Genomic DNA, 24,380 nt, shown 5'->3' on the forward strand with positions numbered 1-24,380 from the left:
GATACAAAAAAAAAGCTCTCCTGCCCTCAAGGAGCTTACAATCTAATGAGAAAGGACAACACACAAAAAGAAACTGAAAAGGTCAGAGTGGGAAGAGAGGAAGGCAGGGTGAGAGGAGGTACCCAGCATAGGAACATGGTAGAGAAGTCCAAAGGAGTGGAACCAAACGGGAAATAAAGAGATGGCTGGTCTGGGCATCCTCCTTAAGTGGAGGTTTTGCGATAAACTTGATGCTATGAGAAATCAGAAATAGTGTTGTTGGTGTTCAGTCGTTTTCAGTTGCATTTGACTCTTCATGACCTCATTTGGAGCATAGATACTGGAGTGGTTTACCATTTTCTTCTCTAGCTCATTTTACAGATGAGAAAACTTAGGCAAACAGGGTTAAATTACTTTCCCAGGGTCACACAGCTAGTGTCTGAGGCCAGATTTGAACTCAGAAAGGTGAGTCTTGCTGACTCCAGGCCTGGCACTCCCTATCCACTTCACCTCCAGCTGCCCCTAGAAATAGGGGCTTCTTTGTATCCCCAATGCCATGCACATAGTACATTATTTATGAATTTATGTTGAATTGAAATAAATTTAATTCCAAGGTCTCAGCCAGTACTTAATTCTTGTCTAAATGTTTTTAGAACTTGTGTTATTGGTCACATTGGGAATAGGCAAGGCAGTTTGAATGTATCAGATCAAACCCATCATTAGTGTAAATTATTAATTATCACTAGTATAAATCTATCACTGTTACTGAAAAAGTAATTCAAAGGGTGTATTATTGATGCTGCATTAGTACAGTTATATTTATCTGCACAAGATTGCTTTGTCCAGAGACATACTTATTAGAATGAGGATGAAAGGCTGCTTCAAATATGACTTCTGTCTAAAAGAGACATTTCCACTAGCTCCTATTTTTTTTCAACTTAATAGCTAGAATAATAACGTAGTCACCATAGTTGCTTAAATGTTCAGTGAAATGAGAATGTTATAAGATATATTTAATATTAAAATGTTTTTAAATGTGTGCCTAAACTTTCTCTGTAGAACTGGATACAGTGAGTTCAAGTTAAAAGGTATCAGAGTGAAGTTAAATGAAAGACACGACTTTAAAAGGAAGTAGAGATTTTCAACAAGGAAATGAATTGTCTTGTTAAGTAGTGAGTCCTCTGTTCCTGGTAGTTTTTGAGCCAGAGATTGTATGATTGCGTATGGATGGAGAGGGGAAGGAATGGGTTATAGAAGATTCCTTCCTTTGGTGGACAGTTGAAGAAGATGGAACCTAAGATGGCCATTCTGAGAGTCATTCATGCTTGCACGAATTGCAGTAAGGATTTTATAGGATATAGCTTATATATTTATCAAAACTGAGTGTAATGTGTAGTGAATGCAAATATTTTTAACTATGCTTTTTTTTTATTATGAGTTAAGATCAAAAGTCTCTCTACCCTCTAGTGGTATTACATTTATGGAAATAATCATAGAAAGCAATGGGGAAAACTAATTAGTATGCCATGATGTATTTCCCTCACTTTACTGAAAGAATATAGTTCAGAAAACATTATAAAGTTAATTTCTGTTAAACAAATCAGTGAACAAACATTTATTAAAACCCAGGGTGTGCCAGGCACTGTGAAAAACACTGGGGATGCAAAGAAAAATGAAAAGGTAATCCCTGCTTTCAAGGAGGTCACAGTCTAATGAGAAAGGAAAAAAACTCTTTACAAAAAGATATGTACAGGATAAACTGAAAATAATCTGCAGAAGGAAGGCACTAACCTTAAGGGAGGGCAGAGAAGGTTTATTGTAAAAGTAGAATTTGAGATGGGACTCGAGGGAAGTCAAAACAAAGTGAATGAAAATAAATATGTGGCCAGATTGTAGTTGGATGTACAACCCATGTTATCAGTGCAATGGCATATATATCAAATGATGAACTGGGCCCGTAACTCAATCAAGATATAAAGCTGAAAAATTATACGGTGCCTTCTTTTGTCTTTTTTAAATTTTATTTTTAATTTATATAATAAAACAAGCATTTCTATAACATAGTACAATAAAAAAGATGATTGCATATGAAACTGTAAATCTGCTATGTACAACTTGCTATTCCTTTAAAATATACAACAAAATTATCATGTAAATTTTTTTTCTTCCCTTCCCGCACCGGCCCTAGAGATGGCTACCATTAGACACAAATAGGTATACACACACACACACACACACACACACACACACATATATATACACACATATGTGTGTATGTATATATGTATGTATGTATATGTAAGATTATTCTGTACACACTTCTATTTATCAGTTCTTTTTCTGGATGCGGATAGCATCTTTCTTCAAATGTCCTTTATAGTTAATTTGGGTATTTATAATAGCCAAAATAACTTATTTGATCAAAGTCATTTTTAAAACTATATTGCTGTTACTGTATACTGTATACTGATTCTGCTTATTTTGTTCTTCATTATTTCATGCAAGTTTTTCTAGAATCATTGAACTCATTATTTCTTATAGTACAGTAGTATTCCATCATAATCATATACCACTTGTTCAGCCATTACCCAGTTGATGGACATCCCTGCAATTTCCAGTTCTTTGATACCACAAAAAGAGCTGCTATAAATATTTTAGAACATAAAGGTTCTTTTCCTTTATCCCTAATTGTCTTTGAAAATAGACCAAGTAGCGGTATTGCTCGGTCAAAGGGGATAGGTAGTTTAATAATTCTTTGGGCAAAATTCCAGATTGCTCTCCAAAGTGGTTGGATCAGCTCACAATTCCACCAACAATGAATTAGTACTTTCAATGATTAAGATGTTCACAGCTGCAAAAGTTTTAGCACTAATTATGTCCCACGAGTGCTGCTTGCCTGGGAATCACTGGACACTATCACACTCAAAGTATAGGGTATTATCTAGTTGTGCAGAGCTTTGAATCCCAGGCAAGAGACTTTTAACTTTATTGTTGAGTAGAGAATGAAAATTTTAGAGCAGAAAGATGGCCTGGAAGATCCAAAGAGGGGTTGAACTAAATTATTTCTAAGAGCATCTAAGTTTACATTTTACTTGCCTACCTATTTATGTGACCTTGGGCAAATGACTGCACCTGTTTGGTCCTCACTTTCCACATCTGTAAAATGACATGATTGGACTAGATGACCTCCAATGACCCCTCCAGATCTATATCATTACTCCTGTGGGCCTCCTAGCCCATCATCTTTATGGTGATAAAATCCATATGGCAGAGATTCACTTAACGTCTTTGGACTTCTTTGTAACATAAATCTCTTATGTCACAATTCCTTAGCTAATAATCTTCACTTGCAATCCTGGGATGGAGTTTAATGAAATGAAGAATTTTAAGAGAGATGGTATGGTTTAATGGCAAGAGTTCCACAGTGAACTGGGATCAGAAAATTTGGCTTTCAATTCCACCTGAAAAATTGAGCAAGTCATCTATCTTCTCTGAAACTCATTTTCCTTATCTGCCAAATAGAGGATAATAAAACCTGCCTTTCCTATCTCCCAGGGCTGTTACATGTGCTTAAATGAGATTATGCATATTATAACAGTTCATTAAAAAAAATGCTCTTCAAAGGTAAATTTCATCCTCACTGTGGTTCTACTCTTCCTTGTAATATTTTTCACTGCCACCAGATGGTGGTAGGGAAACATGCCTGACAAGGGATATGCCAGGTAAGTGCTTTGTCAATTACATCACATTAAAAAAAAAAAACACAGGGAAAAAAAAACAGAAAAAAACTGTGGAAACTTGATTATTAAATAAAGCAAATGAGAAGCTCAAGAGATGACGCATACGGAAGAAAAGCAAACGAAAAATTCAGCCTTAAATAGGTACCTTTCTATATTGCTCTGTGAAACAGTCTCAAACAGCATGGCCTGGCCTTTCTCTCTATTTGTCCTAATAATTGCCTTCACCACAGTTTGTTTTCTTTCACAGAAATCCTATTTTGCACAGATTGTCTCATGGTAATCTCCTTCTGAGTCAATCGCAAAGAGAGGGCTTTGATTATTCCTCTCAACTGGAAAGTCTTGTCTTTTATTATTGCCCTCAGTGAAAGGTCTGGCATTAACCCTTTCCTTCTCTTTACTTTTTAACAAACAAAAATAATACGTGCTATTTTCACAGGCCCACATTTATAAGTGAAATACAGAAGTACAGAAAAGATCTCTTTTACATTGCCCAGCATCTAGCATAATTCTCAGTGTATATCAGCTACAAGTAAATAGGTGTTCATAGAATCATTGTTCTAGAATGGGGATGGATCCCAGAGCCATCAAGTTTAAGCCCCCTCCCATTTCTGAGACCTGAGGTCAAGGGGGGTTAAGTGGCTTGCCAAAGATATAATGGATAGCAAGCATCTTAGTGTCCAAAGTAGGATTTGAACCAAGCTCCTCTGACTCAAGGCAAATCCATTTTTCCATTATGAATATTTGATTGAATAAGTTAATGACAGCCATAGTTTAGCAATGATTTTACACCTATGTATTCAATACCATTATAGGGTGGAGTAGATGACCTCTGAGATCTCTTCTGCTTGTGAGTTTTTTAATTCTGCCTTTATTACTTGTAGGACCAAATGGAGATTGTAAGGCCACTGTGAACATGAACTGTTTGTTTATTCTGTCTCAGTGCAAACCGTAGAAGGTTAAGGCACGTAGACCACAGTCCATGGAGGTAGGGAAGGGGTAGTTTGGAGATAAAGGAGAATCAGGATAATACAATGTCAAGGAAGTGAAAGGAAAGTTCCAAGAAGAAAGGAATGACTGAGAGGTCAAGAGGGTGAATACTTAGAAAAAGTCCATTTGATTTATCAATTAGGAGATAATTGGTAGCCTTCATGAGTACAGTATCAGTGATAACCTCAAACAGAGGTGGGGGGGTGTCTACCCCAAGCATGTGAAGACTTCCCTTGGCAGAATGGGCAGATGAGAGAAATGTGTCCCAATGGCCAGGAAGGTAGCTGAAGGAGGTGCTGTGGAATGCTTAAGAGCTTGGTCAGACATCGAAGAGGCCAAGGTGATCCACTGTATCCTGGGTCATCATCAGTCATCTCGACTTTTGTCTTGCCACTGGACTTCAATGACTGTGGGAAGAAAGAGTGAGGCTGACAACTCTGTCTTACTTAAATCCAGTTCACCCATGAGTCAAGATATTACCCTATGATGTCATTGGTTCTCTTCAAAAATGAAGGACAAACTTAACAACATCAGTGACAGAGGTGAAAACCAGTTTTTAGGGGGAAGGAATGGGTGGTCATCAAATAGAACAGGTGGTTGTAGAAGACTAATTTTAGAAGTAAAAGTAGAGTGACCTACAGGACAGTAGCTAGGATATAATCAGGATGATTTTCATGACTTGGGGAAGTTATGCTTCTTTGAGGTTAAGGGGGAAGGTAGGAGGAGGTGGGAAGAAGGAGAGAAGGAAGGAAGGGAGGCAGAGAGAGGCAAGAAGAGGAAGAAGAAGAAAAGGGAAGTCAAAAGTGACTCCCACATTTTGAGCCAGGATGAAACATCATTAACAGAAACAGGGAATTTGAGAGGACACATAGATTTATTGGGAAGATGATGAGTTCAGTTTGGACATGTTTATATTCCTATGGATATTAAGGTGATGTTGTTCTGTAAGCAGTTGGAAATGTGCAGCAGGACAAGATCATAGCATTTAGAGCTTGAGGGAACCTTCTAGACTAGTCGCCTTATCTTACAGAGGACAAAATTAAGGTGCACAGAAGAGAAATGATTTGCCCAATGTCATACAGCAAGTCACAGAGTTGAGATTAAACCTAGATTGTCTAATTCCCAATGTAGTGCTCAGAGGAAAGGCTGGGGCTAGAACGATAGGTTTGGGAGAAGTAAAGAAAGAAGGCATAAACTGATAGTAAGCAAAAATTTCTCCCAGGGAAGACACTCTGGTGAGCAAGGTTAGGTCTGAACTGCATGGTAGGGAGGATTTGGAAGAAGGTACCCATGATTGGCAAGTATAAATAGCAGATTCAAGGAAAGCAGTAGGTTTGGAGACAGATAAACTTCACTTAGGGAAGTTGAAAGAGAAAATTGGGGTTTAGCAAAGATTCACTCATGTGCATATGACGGCCCAACCTACTTGGTCAAATTATGATTTGGGGTGTAGATTGGCTGCTAATCCTATAGCTCCCCACACTGGGGATTCAGCAAGGGGTTGAAGGAGGAAATCACCCAGCCTTAGCTTCTGTGATCTAATCAGTCCAGGAATAGCTTGTGCTAGATGTCAGAGTAGCTGTAAATCCATTTTCATCCCTCAGGTTTTTAGTCTCTTCTCTGCTCTACTAACTGCCCTGGTAAAAATTTAATTTCAGAAAATTCTATTGTCTACTCTTGACTTGGCAATGCTATTCCTTAGACTCCAAGAAGAAACAGCTTTGTCGTTTGGTCTTTAGTGCTCAGCCAGCCAGCGATTGTTCTGACACTAACACACTGTGACATAAAGGGACAGAATTGAATTACATGGGTTTCATTTCTTCTGCATACGTCTTCTTCCTCCCATCTTCTCTTTATCAGTTGTCCTCTTATTACTTAGCCTGTGAAATGGCAAAGAGGGTGATCTGAATTTGAAGAGAGTTATAATGCCAGTTGAGACAGAATACTGTTCTGGGAAGGAAGCTCCCTGTGATAAAGGCAATGTTCCAGGGAGTAGGAGAGCAGGAGACCGGGGATTGAGTCTAGCCTTTGCCATTCACTAGATGAATATCTAATAGCCTTTCTGGGCTCAGTTTCCTCATCTGTGAAATGGGAGGGTTCACCAAACTGAGTTCACATTCTTGATGTATTACTCCATTTCACACACTTTTGTGTGGCCTACGCCAGAGGTGTCAGAAACTCCCAAGTGGGCCCAAATCAGAGGGAAATGTGTATATCTGTCTATATCTATATAATTCAACATAAATAATGTTAATTTGTGGCTTTCTAAATCAGTATGTGGGGGCAACTAGGTGGCACAGTGGATAGAGTGCCAGCCCTGGAGTAAGGAAGACTCATCTTTCTGAATTAAAATCTGACCTCAAACATGTATTATCTGTATGACCCTGGGCAAGTCATTTAACCATGTTTGCCTCAGTTTCCTCATCTGTAAAATGAGAAGGAAATGGCAAACCACTTCAGTGTCTTTACCAAGAAAACTCCAAATAGAGTCACAAAGATTGGACACAACTGAAAATGACTGAACAACAATAAATCAATATACAGTCCATATTTGAGTTTGCCACCATTGGCATATACCACTGTGCAGCTCAGTGCTGGACCTGGAGTCAGGAAGACCTGAGTTCAAATTTGGACTCAGACACTTACTGGCTGGGTAACTGTGGGCAAATCACCTAACACCTAAGTCTGCCTCAGTTTCCTCAACTATGAAATGGAGGTAATAATATCACCTATCTCCCAAGTTGTTGTGAGAATAAAATATTTGTAAAGTGCTGAGCACAGTGCCTGGCACGTAGGAGGTGCTTAGTAAATGCTTGTTTCCTCCGATTTCTACTTTTTGTTTCCTGTACGTGAGAATCTGTTTCTCACCTCTGTACCTTTGCAGAGGCTGCCCTTCATTGTTGCAGTGTGCCCCCTTCTTACCTCCACCTCATAGGATCTCTAGATCCATTCAAGGCATCCTTTCCTCCCTCTCCTCCCCAATAACTTTATATTTACTTTTATATATTTTGTATTGATTTGTCTGTGTACATGTTGTTTCTGCCAGTAGAATATATGCTTCTTGAGCACACAGACTTTCCTTTTTTTCTTTGCATCCCCAGTGCCCACCACAGTACCTTGTATGTATAGGTATCTAATAATTGCTTGTTGAATGAATGACAACTGGATGGTTAGGAGAGCACTGAGTTTAGCCCCAGAAGAAGTGGTTCGTATATTAGCACTGTTCCTTGCTACCTTTATGGCCTTGGGCACATTACTTTCCCTCCCTAGGACTAATTTTCTTTATCTGTTAAATGGGGGAGTTGGACTAAATGTGTAGTGGCCCTAACTACCCAATCCTATCGTCCTGGGATGACTTGCCTTAATTTCCAGCTCTTAATTTCTGGAATTCTAGGACTTAGCAGTTACTCTTGTCCAGTTGATTCTCAGATTACCCCAGGTAATTTACTGTGTGTGCTAATAACTTCAGATTTCTTCTGGCACCAGTAGGTGTCATAGGTATCATCTCAAAATATTAGACATTCACAGAAATGTAGCCTAGTGGATTTTAAATGGAGGGCAAGAATATTGCCCCTTCTCAGAAATATTCAGTCAAAGGAAGATAATAACCCTTGCCAACAAGCTTCATGATAAAGCCCAGTTTTCCAATTCCTCTAGGCTTTTTATTTATCCCTAATATACTGCTTATGAAGCAAGAGACTGGAAGAAAGTGAGGTGGTTGAGATCCAAATGGACAAGTGATTGGATTAGAAATAGAAGCCGGCAGCTGTAAATGGAATCAGGATGAGAGGTATGCACACTGGGACCAGGCAAATAGCTACATTAAAAACAACAGCAACAAAAACCTATTCCATCCCCTGCTCCCTATCCTCTCTTTTCTTTGTGTCTGTTGTTTTACTTATTGCTATATTTATGCCATTTTCCATTATCCCATCCTCCTAGTAGAGTGTTCCTTTGTACCAAAAAGTACAGTTAAGCAAAATAAGCAGAAGAAAACATTATAGATTGTGTTTGAAAATCTATGTCTCATTCTGAACCCATGGACTACCACCCAGAGATGTAGTTTAAGAGAAGAGGTAGCATATTATTCAGCCCTGAATCAAGGAGGCCGACTGGATGGCAGTTTCTGGGTCAGTCAGTAGTATTAGTCCCCTTCCTGGCTGACCAGCTAATTGCCTTCCTAACCCGCCTGTGTTAACCCACACTTACTGCCCATGTGGTTTTGGGCAGCCGATTTCTCCTCATTGGACATCAGCTTCCTCATCTATAAAATGAAGGGGGTTTGGCAAGGAGCCCGTGATGCCCTATGATTCTTGCTCTGGTCAGGTAAGGAGCAGCCTATTCATTACACAGTAACAGCCCCGTGTCCCCTTCAGCTACCATAACCTCACAGAGTTATTCAGACTTCTGTTGAATCAACCAATCAGTATTCAGCATTTGATAAGTACCTAATGGGTATGAACACTGTGCTAGTTAGTGGGATTATAAATACAAAAAGGAGATAGTCCCTGTCCTTTAATAGTTTACATCCATTGAGAATGTAATGTAATTCCATTGGGAACATGTATGTATATGAAAATATGCAAATTATGTATGTAGATTTAAATATAATATACAATTATGTTTTTATTATAATATATAACATTTAAGTATATAAAATGTAAATACATACATATACATGTATATATGTATATATATGTATGTGTGTATATATGTATATGTATGTATGTGTGTGTGTGTGTATATATATATATGTATATATATATATATATATATATATATATATATATGTATATAGTGATTTTGAGTTCTTGTTGACCTATTACATGTTAAAGTTACTTCATAAAGCCAGAGCTATAACTAGGACTTTTTTGTACCTAGGACAAATATCATATTTGGGGTAAGCAGTGTGTAATATGCCCTCAACATGTGGTGGGGAAGCTCACCTTAGCCCACCAATGTGGAAGCCTCTTATTTAAATAAATTAATTATTTTTGCTAACCCGACACTAAGACCCTTTGTTTCCAAGATGCCTAAGGACTTCAAGTACTGCTGGTGTTCTTTAAATTTGGTATGCCTGAGTAAAATCCCAACCTAGTTATAGCTTTGCATAAATAGCTGAACAGTTTGTACCTTTCCAGGCTAATGACAAGGTGCCCCCAGGTTGTGCTTTAACTAGCTTATTTTTCTATGGTTCATTTTTTTCTTCCTGCTTCCCATGAGATGATAGGATTGTCTGTGAAGATGGAGCTAAAAGATTTGATCAGCTCAGCTAGAAATATTAGCTAGTTTTCTATCTTTGTAAAACTACTGGGTGATGAGATGAAGGAGGGAACCAGACTTCTTTGGAATTTCAGGAATTACTATTTTATGTTAACATCCTATGGTCATTTTGTTGTTCATTCAGATTCCTTACTACTCACCCACACTTTATCCCCTTTTCCCCAGCCATCTCCTTTCTCCTTCCTACATAACCACTTACTCCATTAACCCCCACTCTTCCTTTACCCACATACCTGTTTCCTCCTCCATTTCCCCACCCTCTCACCTCACTGATCTTTGGAATGTGAATCTGAATGTATGCTTTGGTATTGGGGTTTGCATTATCAGGGGAATTAATCTGAACATACTTATCCTGTGCGTGTGCTCTCACACACAAACATGCCTATGTGATAGAGGGAGTGCTTTACTTCTTTCAGTTATTCTAAAAATTAGGGAATGAGAAAAACTTAACTGTCTCTACTCAGAGATGTACAATTCTCTGAAACACTTCTCTTTTAAAGAGAAACCTGCCTGGAAAGAATTTTTAAAGTCCTCATTTTTTGTTTGTGGGAGGTAAGGAGGGAATTAGGAAATAATGATACTGTTTACAATTCTAATAGTCTACCCTCTACTTCCCTCGAACAATCCTGGTCTTTCTTCCACAACCTAGGAAGGTTGATGGTAATCATTTATTGGGTAAAAGTCACTGAGCCAATGAAATGTCAACGTAATTTTTGTGTTAGCAATGAACTAGAAACAACATATATGACTCGTGTACTGGGGAATGGCTAAACAGACTATGGTGTGTTAATGTAATTGTGATGTTAGAAACAATATATAATAGTCCTCTAGAAAAACTTCTTCCCAGGGTCTTTAGTGCCCCCTCACAAGGCAGCCAATCCAAGTCTTGACAGAAGGACTGTCATAAATGAATATGAAGAACTCCTAGAATTATGGGGAGATTTATGTGAACTGGTGTGGAGTGAAGTAGAACCAGAAAACACTGACAACAATGTAAAGGGAAAGAACAAAAATAATTAAATTAAATACTACATAATTATAATGACCAAGAAGTTAAGCCCTATAGAAAAGATCGAAGAAATAACCTTTTACTATCTTCACTGTACTGGTGGGAGACTATGGACATGTAATATTGCCATGTTGGTTATACTCTCTTCCCTTCTCCATCTTGAATGCTTGGTGAACCAGTTTAACTCTACATTTTACTCTTGAGTCCCTTGACCCCTCGCCTCATACTTTTGCCATGCTCCAGCCTTTGATTATTTCTTCCATTTGCTATATTCGTGCATTACTGAACAAAGCTAGAGAAAAATCAGGAAATTGTGCTTACTTGGTCCATTACAAATTTATGTTACATAATCCCAAATGGGCCCTCATCAAAGCAAGGCAATCCTTTTACGTCTTCCTAATTAGTTCATTATCTCATTCACCACCAAAGCTTTTCTAAAACTTTTCATCCCTACTCAAATGTTCTTCTTTCCCCACCTTCTCAGCTGAAAACTTTGCCTCGTATTTCAGTAATAAGGTCAAGCCATTCATTGAGAGCTCCCTCTTCTTTCCCTCTTCTTATATAATGCAGGTGCCTTCTGCCACTATCTCCTCCTTCACTCTTGTCTCACATGAAGAAGTGGATCTTCTTACCAAGGCAAACCCCTCTACAAGCACAAGTGATCCCATTCCATCTTTTTTTCCCCTACAGATTGCCCCCTCTATCATTTTCATTCTCTCACTTATCTTCAATCTCTCTCTCTTTCCCTGTCAACTAGGTGCTTCCCTACTGCCTACAGACATGCCCATGTCTCCTCCATCCTCAGGAACCCTTACCTGATGCACCCATCTTCTCTTGCTGTCTTCCTTCCTTTGTTCCTGCTTTTGTGACTAAACTGGAGACAGCCATCTATCACTGGTGCCTCTACTCCCCTTCTTCACAATCTCTTCTTACCACTGCTATCTGGCTTCTAACCTCGTCATTCATCTGAAAATTTCCTCTTCAAAGTTAGTAATGCTCTCTTCATTGCCAAATCTAATGTCCTTTTCTGTCAGTCACCTCCTTGATACTACTTTCTCTCTAGAATTTTACAACACTGCTTTCTTCTGCTTTTAATCCTGCCTATATGATTACTTCTCAGCTTACTTTGATGTATTTCATCCAGATCATGCCCCTTCCCTCAAAGGTGAGAATCCAGGTGGGCTCCTCAGCATTCTGTAATGGGCTCCTTTTCTCCCTTTTATTTCACTTGGTGATCTCATCAACTCCCATGGATTCAATAATCATCTTTATTGGGATGATTTTCAGATCTCTTTAGCCAGCCTTCATGCTCTGGTATGAGACCTGTGGTCTCACATCTCCAGTTGCCTATTGGACATCTAATGTTCAATATGTACACAATTGTACTCCTTATCTTCCCTGCCCCTACCCCCAAGCCTTCTACTCTCCCTAACTTCCCTGCTCATGTCAAAGGCACCATAATCTCCCCATATCCTCCAAGTCATCCAGTCTCTAAAATCTAGGTGGCATCATCTTTTACTTTCACCTATTTAATCTGTTGCCTTTCTGCCCCCTTATTCTATAACTCCAGGATCAAATATAAAATACTCTTTTGCCTTTTAAAGTCCTTCATAACCTGGCCACTTCCTACATTTTCCATCTTCTGGTATTTTATTCTCCTACATTTATTTTATGATTCAATGACCCTAGCCTCTTTGTTATTCTTTGCATGTGACACTCCAACACCCAGCTCCATGGATTTGATTAGCTGTTTCCTATGCCTGCAATGATCTCCCTTCCAGTCTCTGCTTCTTGACTTCTCTAGCTTTCTTTAAGCCTCAGCTAAAATCTGACCGTCTCACTTTTCCTGATCTTCCTTAATGCTAGTGCATTCCCTCTGTGATTATCTCTAATTTATCCAGTATGTGTCTGGTTTGTACATACTTGTTTTCACGTCATCTCCTGCTTTTGACTCAGGCTCTGAAAGCGGGGATTGTTTTTTGAGTTTCTTTGTTATCTCAAGCACTTAGCATAATGTCCGCAACATAGTAGGCACTTAAAAGTAATTGTTGACTGGCTGATACTGGTCATAGTTAATTGACGTGTAGCTTGGTTTTGCTAAATTGCTTTTTTTCTTTTAAAAAATCATTACAAGGGAGTAGCTTGATGGGGAGATGTATTTGGAAATAAAGGTAGTAAAACAACAAAAATGTCAGTAAGATTTATTTTAGAAAAATAGAATCATAAATGTTATTCCTGAACCAGTGGGAAATATAAGAACATATTAGAAAATATACAGATTTACGTTGTTAGTCATGAAACCTAAGCTATATCTCTCATCCATACAATGATGTAATAACTATTTTGGAGATGAAGTCTAGGAAAATCTAAGAAGTCTGAGTCCATATGTACTGTGCACAGTAATCCCTCATTTAACAGACCTCCTTGGGGAGTGAAGTGAATTTTCCAAATAACTGAAATATGTGCCCATAATCACCAAAACTTTTTAAAAACTATGTTGTGTGATCTTTTGAACTTGTTTTATTATATACTTTCCTGCTTTCTCAACAGAATATAGTCAACATAACCTAATCTTTTCTTTGTGACCCAGGATTATTATGTTATCAGCAGCTAGTGATTTAGGCCTGTTTTCTCCTACATTAAATGTCAGCAGAGGACTATACTTTGGAAGTTCTTACATTTTTTTGGGTAGTTTGTCATTTTTTTCTCTCTCCTCCTTCATTGTCCAGTGGTCAACTGTGGTCTCTTGCCACAGTGGGTTGTCAAAACAGGTAACACTGTTAGAATTATATGAAAAGCCAGAGTAAAAAGGCTCTGGCTTCATTTTGGTTGATCAGAAATCTTTTGTGCATACATCCTGGTTATCAACTATGTCCCAGAAACCTGAACTCGCTAGATAAAAGACCCCCACCCCACCCCAGATAAATGAAATGTTTTAACAAATAATAATTCTTGCAAAAACTTTCTCCCCCAGTCATTGAAAGAAAACTAACATGGATATCTCGAGGCCCATGAACCCCCAATTCCAAGTAATCATTTATTTCTCTCTAATTTCCTTTCTTGTTTTGCAGTCCCCATTCTGTCCCAGACCGCCTGCGGATCCGAGTGAACAGAATTAGTTTACAAGACTATGAAGGCTTGCACTATGACAAAGAAAAGCTCCGGGAAGCTTGTAAGTTAAGAGTATGTTATTGAGTTTCATACAACTGACTTAAAGCTTTCTTCGCTCTCCATTTTGCAGTTAGGTTCATTATTCCTTGTATGCCAAAATTTTAACAATGAGGGAACAAAGGAACAGTAATATAGGCTCTGAAAAGGTATGTGTGTATATTTAAAAGTAAACCAGAGAGGGAAATGGGTAGGATGAAATCAGTTTTCCATAGACATGACAGTAGGATCAGTTGGTTTAAATATAGTTTTAGTCTCTCTTATGTTCCCCCACAAATGAAAAAAGCAAATGATTGATTATAATACAAAGCATAGCAAGATACAAGAAATCCTGGGTGCAGTGCAAGGCTATGTGTTTATTCCTGATGGCCCTCCCCCACCACAACCCACCTGTGTCTTCAGCCTTGATGTCTGCAGGTATTGTTATGTACAATATAATCTAGCAATCATGTACTGTCATCATCCAGTTATTGGAAGTGAAACTGTATAGACATTCCAGTACTTCTTTTAATTAAGCCACCTTATCTTGAATTCTGTGCTACAGTGACACCCATTATGCTGAAGGTCCAATGTACTAGGGTAGTAGAATTGATTCTATGTGCTATTTGCCAGATTTTCAGGTGAGTCAAATGTACATTTGGTGGACAGGACTGACTAATGAGATTAGAACCAGGACTTAGAGGGATCTCACTATATGATTTGTTCCAAAGTTCCTTACCGAAAAGCAGGCATGTAGAATGGTTCCAGAATCCCACACCTATCCTGTAGCTGGACTAATATGGCCTTTTGTGGTTCACTATGGCCAATCTGTGATCAACATAGAGATTTAGGAAAAGTTTTCCTGATGAAGACATAAATCCTCTTAAGTCAGTCATATACCCTGGTCTTCCCTCTCAAGTTCTATGGCCATTTGTCTTGGAAAGAAACTCCATTGTTTCTAGTCAAGCCTGATTATGACTATATTCTAGTTGGTTTTTTTTTTTACCATGAAATTGTAAATATCCAGACTGTCATTACTTTTAGCTTTAATATATAAATAGACCCTGGTCATTTAGTTAGTCATTGAGCATTTATTAAACATATACACATACACACATAGATACATCTGCATATATATGTATCTGCATATGTTTAATAAATGCTTGATGACTGACTGAATGATTAGTGTCTCTGCATTACATAGTATTCTGTTGTATATTATGCACATATATTATATGTATATTATGCATATGTGTGTATATGTATATATATATATATATATATATATATATATATATATATATATATATATATATATATCAGTGTATATGTTTAATAAATACTTGATTGTAAAAAAAAAGAACCGGGACTTAAACTAATTAGTATCCCTTCTAGGCTCACTTCTCTCAACCTATCCTTGTACTCAAGGGTAATGGTTCTCACAGGGTCAGTTGCTTCCTTCTCTTCTCAGTCTCCTATGGGTAACTGTAGGGGATTGTTGCTTTTAACACAGTAACTTCTGAGACCCCCCCCCCTACTGTGTTTCTAATTATTAACCAACCAGATGAAATCTATTCCCTTTTACAAAAAGAATTTACTGAGTAGATATAACAAGAATAACTGGTACAAAAAAAATCTCTTAAGACTGGAGTCTACTTTCCTACAAATACAGGTGGATCTGTGAGAAAAATAGGCTCAAACTTAAAATATAATGGTAGTGAGGTCCAAGTATAGGGAACACTTGTGGCAAAGGGATACCTTTAAAGTCCTGGCACTGGAAGTTGTTTCCTCCCTTTGTATGTTCCTCATTGAGTTCCATTGAAATATTGTTCCTTGCTGTATTTTGAACATTGGTACCTTCCAGAGTCCATAGACAGCATTTCATTCTGCTGTGGGGAATCTTGCTGCCTGTACCTCATGTTGTCCACTTTCCACCAAGGCATGCTTAGGCCTCTCGCTTCCCAATCTCCAAACAATTTTGACCACCCATACGTCCTTGAATTTCTCATTTCACAACCTTGGTAATGATAGAGGGGGAATAGAGTTTCTACATCTCTCAGCAGATATTTCCACTGTCACCACTTCCCATCACTGGTAAGGCTGTTCTTGTACATCTGTCTGCAGGTGCTTCCTCTGTCATTGGCCATTATTGATCTCGTAGCAATGGCTACTAGATGGGATGGTGGGATGTCTGGAGGGACTTCTGGATCTCCTGAAATCAGAAGGTTGCCTGAGTGTTTTCATCTTGAAATACTCATTTACCTAAGATAAGAAAAGAATAAATATGAAAGGAATAGAGTTGTCATGTGCTCATGGGCACATGGCAGGCAGATAAGGGATGCTACCAGTGGTCCCTCCCCTACCTGGCAGCTCAAAGCATTCTTATGTCACCAAGAAGGAAAAGAGAGTGAGCGATGGGTGGGTGGTCCCTCTTTTGATTGGCCATTCAGCTAACCCTTTGGGAGGTAGCTAATAAGTGTTAGACCTAACAAGAGTTATGAAATGGTACAAGTTCACTAAGTATCCATTGTTTCAGATAGAGTGTATGTGTGTGTGTGTGTGTGTGTGTGTGTGTGTGTGTGTGTGTGTGTGTGTGAGAGAGAGAGAGAGAGAGAGAGAGAGAGAGACAGAGAGAGAGAGACAGAGAGAGAGAGAGAGAGAGAGAGAGAGAGAGAGAGAGAGAGAGAGAGAGAGAGAGAGAGAGAGAGAGAGAGAGAGTCTTTTGTAGGGGGAGAAGGAAGAGAGAGAAAGAATTCTGGTAAATCTATTTTCCAAGGTACAAATCAGAAGAAAAATGTACCCATAATGGCAGGGGAGCCAGTTGGGTGGGGGGCCATCATCTAACCCTGGCATGTAGGGTTTCAATCTAGTTTTCTGTGGCTGAAAAAGAAATGGCCTTGATGATGACACAGTGAATGCAGCATACAGGCTGTTTGTGATAGCAGTCTAACAGAGGCTTGTTCTTGTGTCTGGACCATTATTCATATTAAATTACAAGCATGAATGTTTGTTGTGTAACAAAGGCCCTGTTCCCTCTGTAATGCTGGACTCCCTGGTAATTACAGGATGGCAGGCCTTTTAATTACTTTGCTTATTTTACTGTAGAGGGAGATGCAGATACTATGTCAATTCCTCCCCACTCCCCTTCCTTCCAGTCCCCTTTTGCTCTGTCTTTCCTCTCAAAATAATAGAATTGAGATGGCTAGGCCTTGACATTCCCCTCTTTGGCTCCTGCTGGTAAATTTCAGACTTAATTAAAACAATTAGAGTCTTCATCACTAGGCTGATGAGAATAACCACAAGATGATGGTTGCAAATTGCAGGAGAGGAAAGTCTATTAAACTTAAGCAGTGGAGCATAAACAAAGAGGGACCGATTTTTTTTTTAAGCAAAAGCTGTAACAATGACAGTAGAAAATTGTTCCCTTCAGCTGAATTATGTCTCTCAGTGTGTCTCTGCTGACCCAGCTCGAAATCATCTATTCTAGGTGAAAAGGTAATCATTCTTTGGGTAAATCTGATTTCATTTTTTAGCTCCTCCTCAAATATTTATTAATACATGAAACACTTCTTATGAAAAATCCTTGTTTTACTGATTGATGCTGTACAATATTACTTGGAAACTGTGGTCAGTTTTCAATTCTGCCACTGAATTACTCTGTGACATTGAATAACCATGACAAGTACCCTTAATGTAGAGTCTAATAGACTTAATCTTTCTGGTTCTAATGAAAATTAGACAAAATGCCGCGGTTGATTGGTTCCTCTGTTTTGTTTTGTTTTGTTTTCCACCTTTTTCTCATTACAGGTGGGTTCTTAGATTACTAAAGCTTAGGCAAGAGTCTGTGAGCCAAGCTTCCTCATAGACTGAAAGCTGCTAGTCACCCCATCCCTACCACCCCCACATAAGTCACCACGTGAAGACAGTTTACACTTAATGGAGAACAATATAGTGCAATAGCAGGACCATTGTGAAGAGGCGTGGACAAAACAACTCTGTCCTAAGCCAATGACCAGTGCCTCAGAAGACGGTGCCTGTGTTCTGTCAGGCTAGTGAAAAGGAGAGCTGTTAAAAAATGTAAAGAAATGGGTGTACACATCCTATATAAATGAGGGGGTGTAAAGAAGGATACTCTTTGTGCCTAATAGCTTTTTTAGGAACTTTTATTATGAACTTGAAAACATCAATAAACATGAACATTTCCTTAAACAAAAAGAACAGAAAAAGAGGATTGTATGTGATCCTATGAACCTCTATTATGTGTAGCCTATTGATTTTTTTATTTTTAGAGCCTAATAACTTTTTGAAATTATGAAAGCTTAACCTTAATTCTTCTATAACCTTGTATATAAAATGAGGCTAATTGATAATACCTGTGTTTGCCCAATACAAAAGAATGTTGTGAAAATAAGGAGAATAAAAATTGGCATCTTTTGAATCTCCTCTAAGGGAGATAAGATGTAAATGCCATATTATCATTTAAAAATTATTCTCGTGCTAGAGTGAAATAAACAAAATAATTAGTTCAATATCATCAGGAAAATGATTGTCTTATGGTAGGATAGGCAGAATACCTCTGATTTGTTTAGTTCTTCTGTCTCCACACCATGCGATTAGACACATACAAACAATAATGAAACTGAGGCAAATAGTATTTATATTCATGGGATCACAAAATACAGGACTAGAAACAATTTTAGAGATGTTCTGGTCTAACCCATTCATTTTACAGATGAAGAGACTGAAGGCCAGAGAGGTTGTGACTGATCTAAGATGCTATTGTCAGATAGCAAGTATCAAAACCAGGATTTGAATCTAGGGCTTTTGACACCAAATCTACTATTCTCAACTACACCTAAACACATGAGGAATTGAATAGTTTTTGTCAGTCTGGGATACCAAATAAATATTTTTTTACAGAGATATCACATCAAAAGACTAAAGTAAGTTAATATCTTTAGTATGTAACAATAATAATGATCACACAATAATAATAGTGACAAAATAATATTTTGCAATTTACTTTCTTTAGAACTCCCTGAGTTAGACATTGCAAGTGTTAATATTATAAATAAAAAAGAATTATCATCACTATTATTGTTAATAAATTATAATTCTGACATTTTCATGCTGTCTAGAAAAAGCAGTCTTTAAGGCCAAAGAATTGGAGTTATAGGGCTGTATAAAAGGAGACCTTTAGTTTCTTTCTTGGAAACAAGATGAAGGAGAATAATTATGTTTAAAAAGATGCCCCTACCATCTCAGAGATTTCCTGTCAACAAAGAGAATTCTGATAAGACTAACCACAGAGAAAAGATTTTCCCACAGAATAAAGCTGACTTTTAGCAATTCCTATGACCCAAATGACTGCATACTTTCCATCATTTCTTTTCTGTTATGGGCTATTACTGATTGACTGCATACTTTAAGAGAACTTAGAAAACTATAAAAGCCCAATCTATACCCTAAGAAACTGAAGCTGCTACCAGTGAGCAGTCTTCCTTAGCATTCTGATAGATTTCTTTTCTTTTCAGTTGACCTCCAGTCACGTGTACTTACTGGGAGGTGAGATCTCCCTAGACTCTTGAGGAACCTGGGCTGAGAAGCTCCTACCACAATTGCACTATAAAATTTCTGCATAGCTTGTCTTTCTGACTTTACAATGAACCTATAGCATAAGATGGGCAGGTATTGTTGTCCCCAGGTAGCTAGGTGGTGCAGTGGATAGAACGCCAGCCTTGGAGTCAGGAAGACTCATTTTCCTGAGTTCAAATCTGGCCTCACACTCTTAGTAGCTATGTGACCCTGAGCAAGTCACTTAACCCTGTTTGCCTTAGTTTCCTCATCTATAAAATGAGATGGAGAAGGAAATGGCAAACTATTCCAGTATCTTTGCCAAGAAAATCCTAAATGGCATCATGAAGAGTCAGACGCAACTGAAATGACTGAAGAACAATTGTCCTCATTTTACAGATGGGGAAACTAAGACTTAGCAAGCCCCTACATAATTTTCCAAAGCTCAAACAGGCAGTAAGAGGTAGTGAGGACTGAAATATAGATTTCCTTACTTCTTTATTTATTGTATTTTGCTGCCCTAAATAGGGTGTTGTTTGTACTTTTATTTTTAAGCCTAATAATGTAGGCCTTCTTACTTCATTATTGTCAGTAAATGAAAATATGCTTTTATTGCCATAATGTGCTTGACTTTCACACAGCTTGCCTTTCCAAAGTAGGGATTCCAGGCTTAGTCAATATTTTTATACCAGTAATGAAGGTTTAACTTGGCTAACAAATGATTAGCCTCACAGTTCATCTCTTGGCAGAACTCTGATGTACAAATTTGGCAATTATCTTCTCTGCTACAAATATTTGGCTCTGTTTGGTCTTTATTTTATTTTTGATAACATATATGCTATAAAGAATGTCGGTACACTTTAGTAGTGTGAAACATGAGCTGTTCTGATAGCTTTATCTCAAAGCAGTGTTCCAAGTCCTTCTGATAGCAGAGAAAGACAATGTTGCTAAGACCTTAAGTCTGCTGTCCTCATTTCTTATTTTGGAAAATGTATTGAGATGTTTCTGTAACTAAATTAGGTTAAAGAATACAAAAGTTGCATCGTGTGAGTGAATTAACTTCTTTTAGGCATTAAGCTTTCACTATTAAGAGAAGCTCAGTCTTCTGAAGAAGGGACAAAAACAATAGTATAACATGTTTCTCTTCCCTTATACAAATGCATAATTAATCATTAAGCACATAGCAGGTTTATTCACTTCCATTATATGTGTGTGTGTGTGTGTGTGTGTGTGTGTGTGTGTATACACACATATGCACATACATACATGGCACAGGGCATAGAGCACTGGGTCTTGAATCAGGAAGGCCTGAGTTCAAATCTACACTCAGACACTGAGTAAATCATTGAACCTGTTTGCCTCGGTTTCTTCATCTGTCAAATGCAGATAACAATAATAATAATACCTACCTTGCAAGATTGTTGTGAGGATCAAATGAGAAAATATTTGTAAAGCATTTAGCACAGTGATTTGACACATAGTAGTTGCTATAGAAATGTGGCTGTTATTTTTATTAATGATTATTATTTCTTGACTTTCAGAGTGCCTATAACCTGCCCATTCACAGGAAATCTTGTAATCTAGTCAGCCTGCAGTATTTTCCCAGCATGAGCCTGGGGAAGGAGAAGGGTAAGAGAAGGGGTTTACAGAAGGCCACCTTTAGCACTTCAAGTGCCCCAAATCAATTAGGCATTTTAAAGGATCTAATACCTTTTGGACCCAATTGTCCTTGGCATGGAGCTTGATAAGCGTGGTGGAGGTCACCCTATTCCTTTATCATTGTCTGAAGCCAAGTGAGATAGGAGGCTCTGGAGGCCTTCTTTGGAGTTCTTGCTTTTTCTTTTCTCCATTTAAGAAGGGAAGAAAGGAAAGAAGGAGAGAAAGAAAGAAGGGAAGAAGGAAGGAAGAAAGAAAGGATGGAAGAAAGGAAGAAAGAGGGAGGGAGGAAGGGAAAGAGCAGAAAGGAAAAGAAGGAAGAAGGGCATTTATTAAGCACCAACTATGTATCAGGCATTGTGCCAAGCACTTTAAAAATTTCATTTGATCCTCACAACAACCTTGGGAAGTAGGTGCTGTTATTATTCCTGTTTTACAGATGATGAAACCAAAATTGACAAGGATTGCCCAGGGTGGGTAGAATTTGAACTCAAATCTTCCTGACACCAGGTCCAGCCTCTATCCATCCACTGTGACACCTAGCTGCCTCTTAGGCTCTGAGCATCATAATTAGAGCTGAAAAGGATCTCAGAGGTTCTTTAGTCTCAGCCTTTCATTTTAAAGATGACAAAACTGATGTCCAGAGAGGTTGTCTCTTAACCTTAATAAATGCCTGTTTTCCTCCTTACCCATAGTTTTCCAGGTATTGGGAAGTTGAGCAACAATTCAGACACAAGTCCTCTGATTCCAAATCAATGGTCTTTCTGTTATACTATGTGCTCCTCCCCTAGGACTGTTCTTTCCCCCATCCTTTCTTACTCCAGATCAGGGCAGGAATGCATATACTCTCAGAAATACTACTTTACTTTGAAGAAATGGCTGTGGGGGCTCAGCTAATTGTTTCTCAATTAGCTGTGTGACCTTGGACAAAACACTTATACTTCTCTAGCCTTCAGTTTCTCATCACTTTATAAAGTTGAGAGCTTGTCCTAATTTATTGCAAAGGCTTGTTTTTGGTAAGAAATTGTTGTTAATAACTTGGGTTGTATTTCATGTAGAGGCAGATTTCTGTTTTTCTGCTAAGACTTTTGGTGCTCAAGCTTGTAGATCTTCTTTGTATTGTGAAAGAAAAAAAAAACCAGGGTAATTACAGCTTAATGTTACCACTTGGAATGAACTGCAGGGGAATGAGTGAGACTCTGAATGTTTGAATAGTCTTAGGCTCCAATATTTCATCCAGGGAAACATCCATGGTGTAACTTTTGGATGGAGGGCTGGCCCTCTAACCAGAAAGGTAGGGTAAGGCCCTGTCATTAATGTAGATTAGCTGTGTAGGCAAAACAATGAACTCCCAGGCAGAACTCAGCAGTATTACTGATCTGCACAGGTGAAGAGACTTCTACACCTGTGAATTCCTTATACACATGAAATTACAAGTCTATACCTTTCCACCTCCTTCCAAAGGGGAAAAAGAAACCACAATTACTTTCAAGAACTTAAGTAAATTTTGATTAATTGCTAGCTAAATGATGCTAAAAAGAGGTCCTGCTGGGTCTATTTTAATGAGTAGATAAACATCCATTACAATTAGTATCACCATTAATGAGTCAGGGTCCTTTAAAAAAATATTCTAAATGGTTTAAATAAGTCATGCAAATATTTGTCCTCATACTTTTCTAAGCAAACTCATGGGACACAAGAAATCTTTAGCTCAGCCTACCTTTAATTATCCCACATTCTGATTTAGTGAAATGCAGATTAATCACATTTTATTATATTAATTTTTTAGGTTTCAAACTGTTACTTGTCTTTTCCATCTATTCCTTCACTTATTTTAATGATATAAGCAAAGAAAAATAGAGCGGCTCTCTCTGTCTCTCCCTCTCCTTCCCTCCCTCCTTCCTTTCCTCCCTCCCCTCTCATTCTCTCTCTCTCTCTCTCTCTCTCCTCTCTCTCTCTCTCTCTCTCTCTCTCTCTCTCCCTCCTTGTATTTGTATTCATATTTATGTACTCTTCCTGAAGATAAGCCTGGAGATTAACAACAATGAAATTGTTTGGCATGAAGCATGAGAGAATAAAACTGAAAAATTAGGATTTGAGGAAAGAGACTTGCTGATGGCCAATTAGTTTTGCAAATGGAACTGTTGTCTGTTCACTTCGGACCATCTGATTTGCTATAGACATACATTTCATATCATATTACCAAGCTTTTTCCAGCCATTAATCAGATTTCCCATAAAACACTCCTGTGACTATTTTCAGCCCCATTTTTTATGGAGATGACATGGTAAGAGCTCCACTTATAGGAATATTTATTTGGCAGCTGAGTAGAGGATGACCTGGAGTGGAAAGAGACTTGAAGCATGAGGCCAACCAGTAAGATTGTCCAGGCACGAGGTGATAAGAGCATGTACCAGGGTGGCAGCAATGTTAAAGAAGAGAAAAGGATACATACATGAGATGTTATTAAGGTAGAATCAACAGGCCTTGGCAACAGGTTGGATATGGGGGTGAGAGGAGAGTGAGCTGTTGAGGCTGACATCTAGGTTATAAACCTGGGTTGACTGGGAGGATGTTGGTACCATCAACAGTAATAGGGAAGTTCAGAAGAGGGAAGGATTTGGGGAGGAAAGATGAGTGCAGTTTTGAATACATTGAATTTAAGATATCTATGGGACATCCAGTTTGAGATGTTTAATAGATAATTGGAAATGGGGGTCTGGAGGTCAGGAGAGAGGTTAGGTCTGGATCAGTAGATCTGAGAATGATCAGCATAGAGATAATAATTGAAACCATGGGAGCTGATGAGATCACCCAGTGAAATTGCATAGAGGGAGAAGAGCAGAGTAGCCAGGACATGGCCCTAGAGGATACCCACTTTAGCAATCATAACCTAGCCTAGGTGAAAGTCAAGCAAAGGAGACTGAGAAGGAGCAGTTAGATAAGAAGGAGGGGGACCAGGAGAGAGTCATGGCGCAGAAACTTAGAGAGAAGAGAGCATCAAG

The 24,380-nt window shown here is 38.4% G+C and overlaps 1 protein-coding gene across 1 annotated transcript in view; it reads left to right on the plus strand.

Moving 5' to 3' along the window:
* DGKI (diacylglycerol kinase iota) overlaps positions 1 to 24,380 on the plus strand; it is a 478,924-nt gene that overhangs the window by 387,737 nt on the left and 66,807 nt on the right. The window contains exon 22 of the mRNA XM_078153519.1: positions 14,070 to 14,170. Within this exon, the coding sequence (XP_078009645.1) occupies positions 14,070 to 14,170 (101 nt within the window). The remainder of the gene's footprint in view (positions 1 to 14,069; positions 14,171 to 24,380) is intronic.

The sequence above is a fragment of the Phascolarctos cinereus genome, unplaced genomic scaffold (genome assembly GCF_003287225.1).
Source record: "Phascolarctos cinereus isolate Bilbo 61053 unplaced genomic scaffold, phaCin_HiC Scaffold_1;HRSCAF=81, whole genome shotgun sequence".
NCBI lineage: Eukaryota > Metazoa > Chordata > Mammalia > Diprotodontia > Phascolarctidae > Phascolarctos > Phascolarctos cinereus.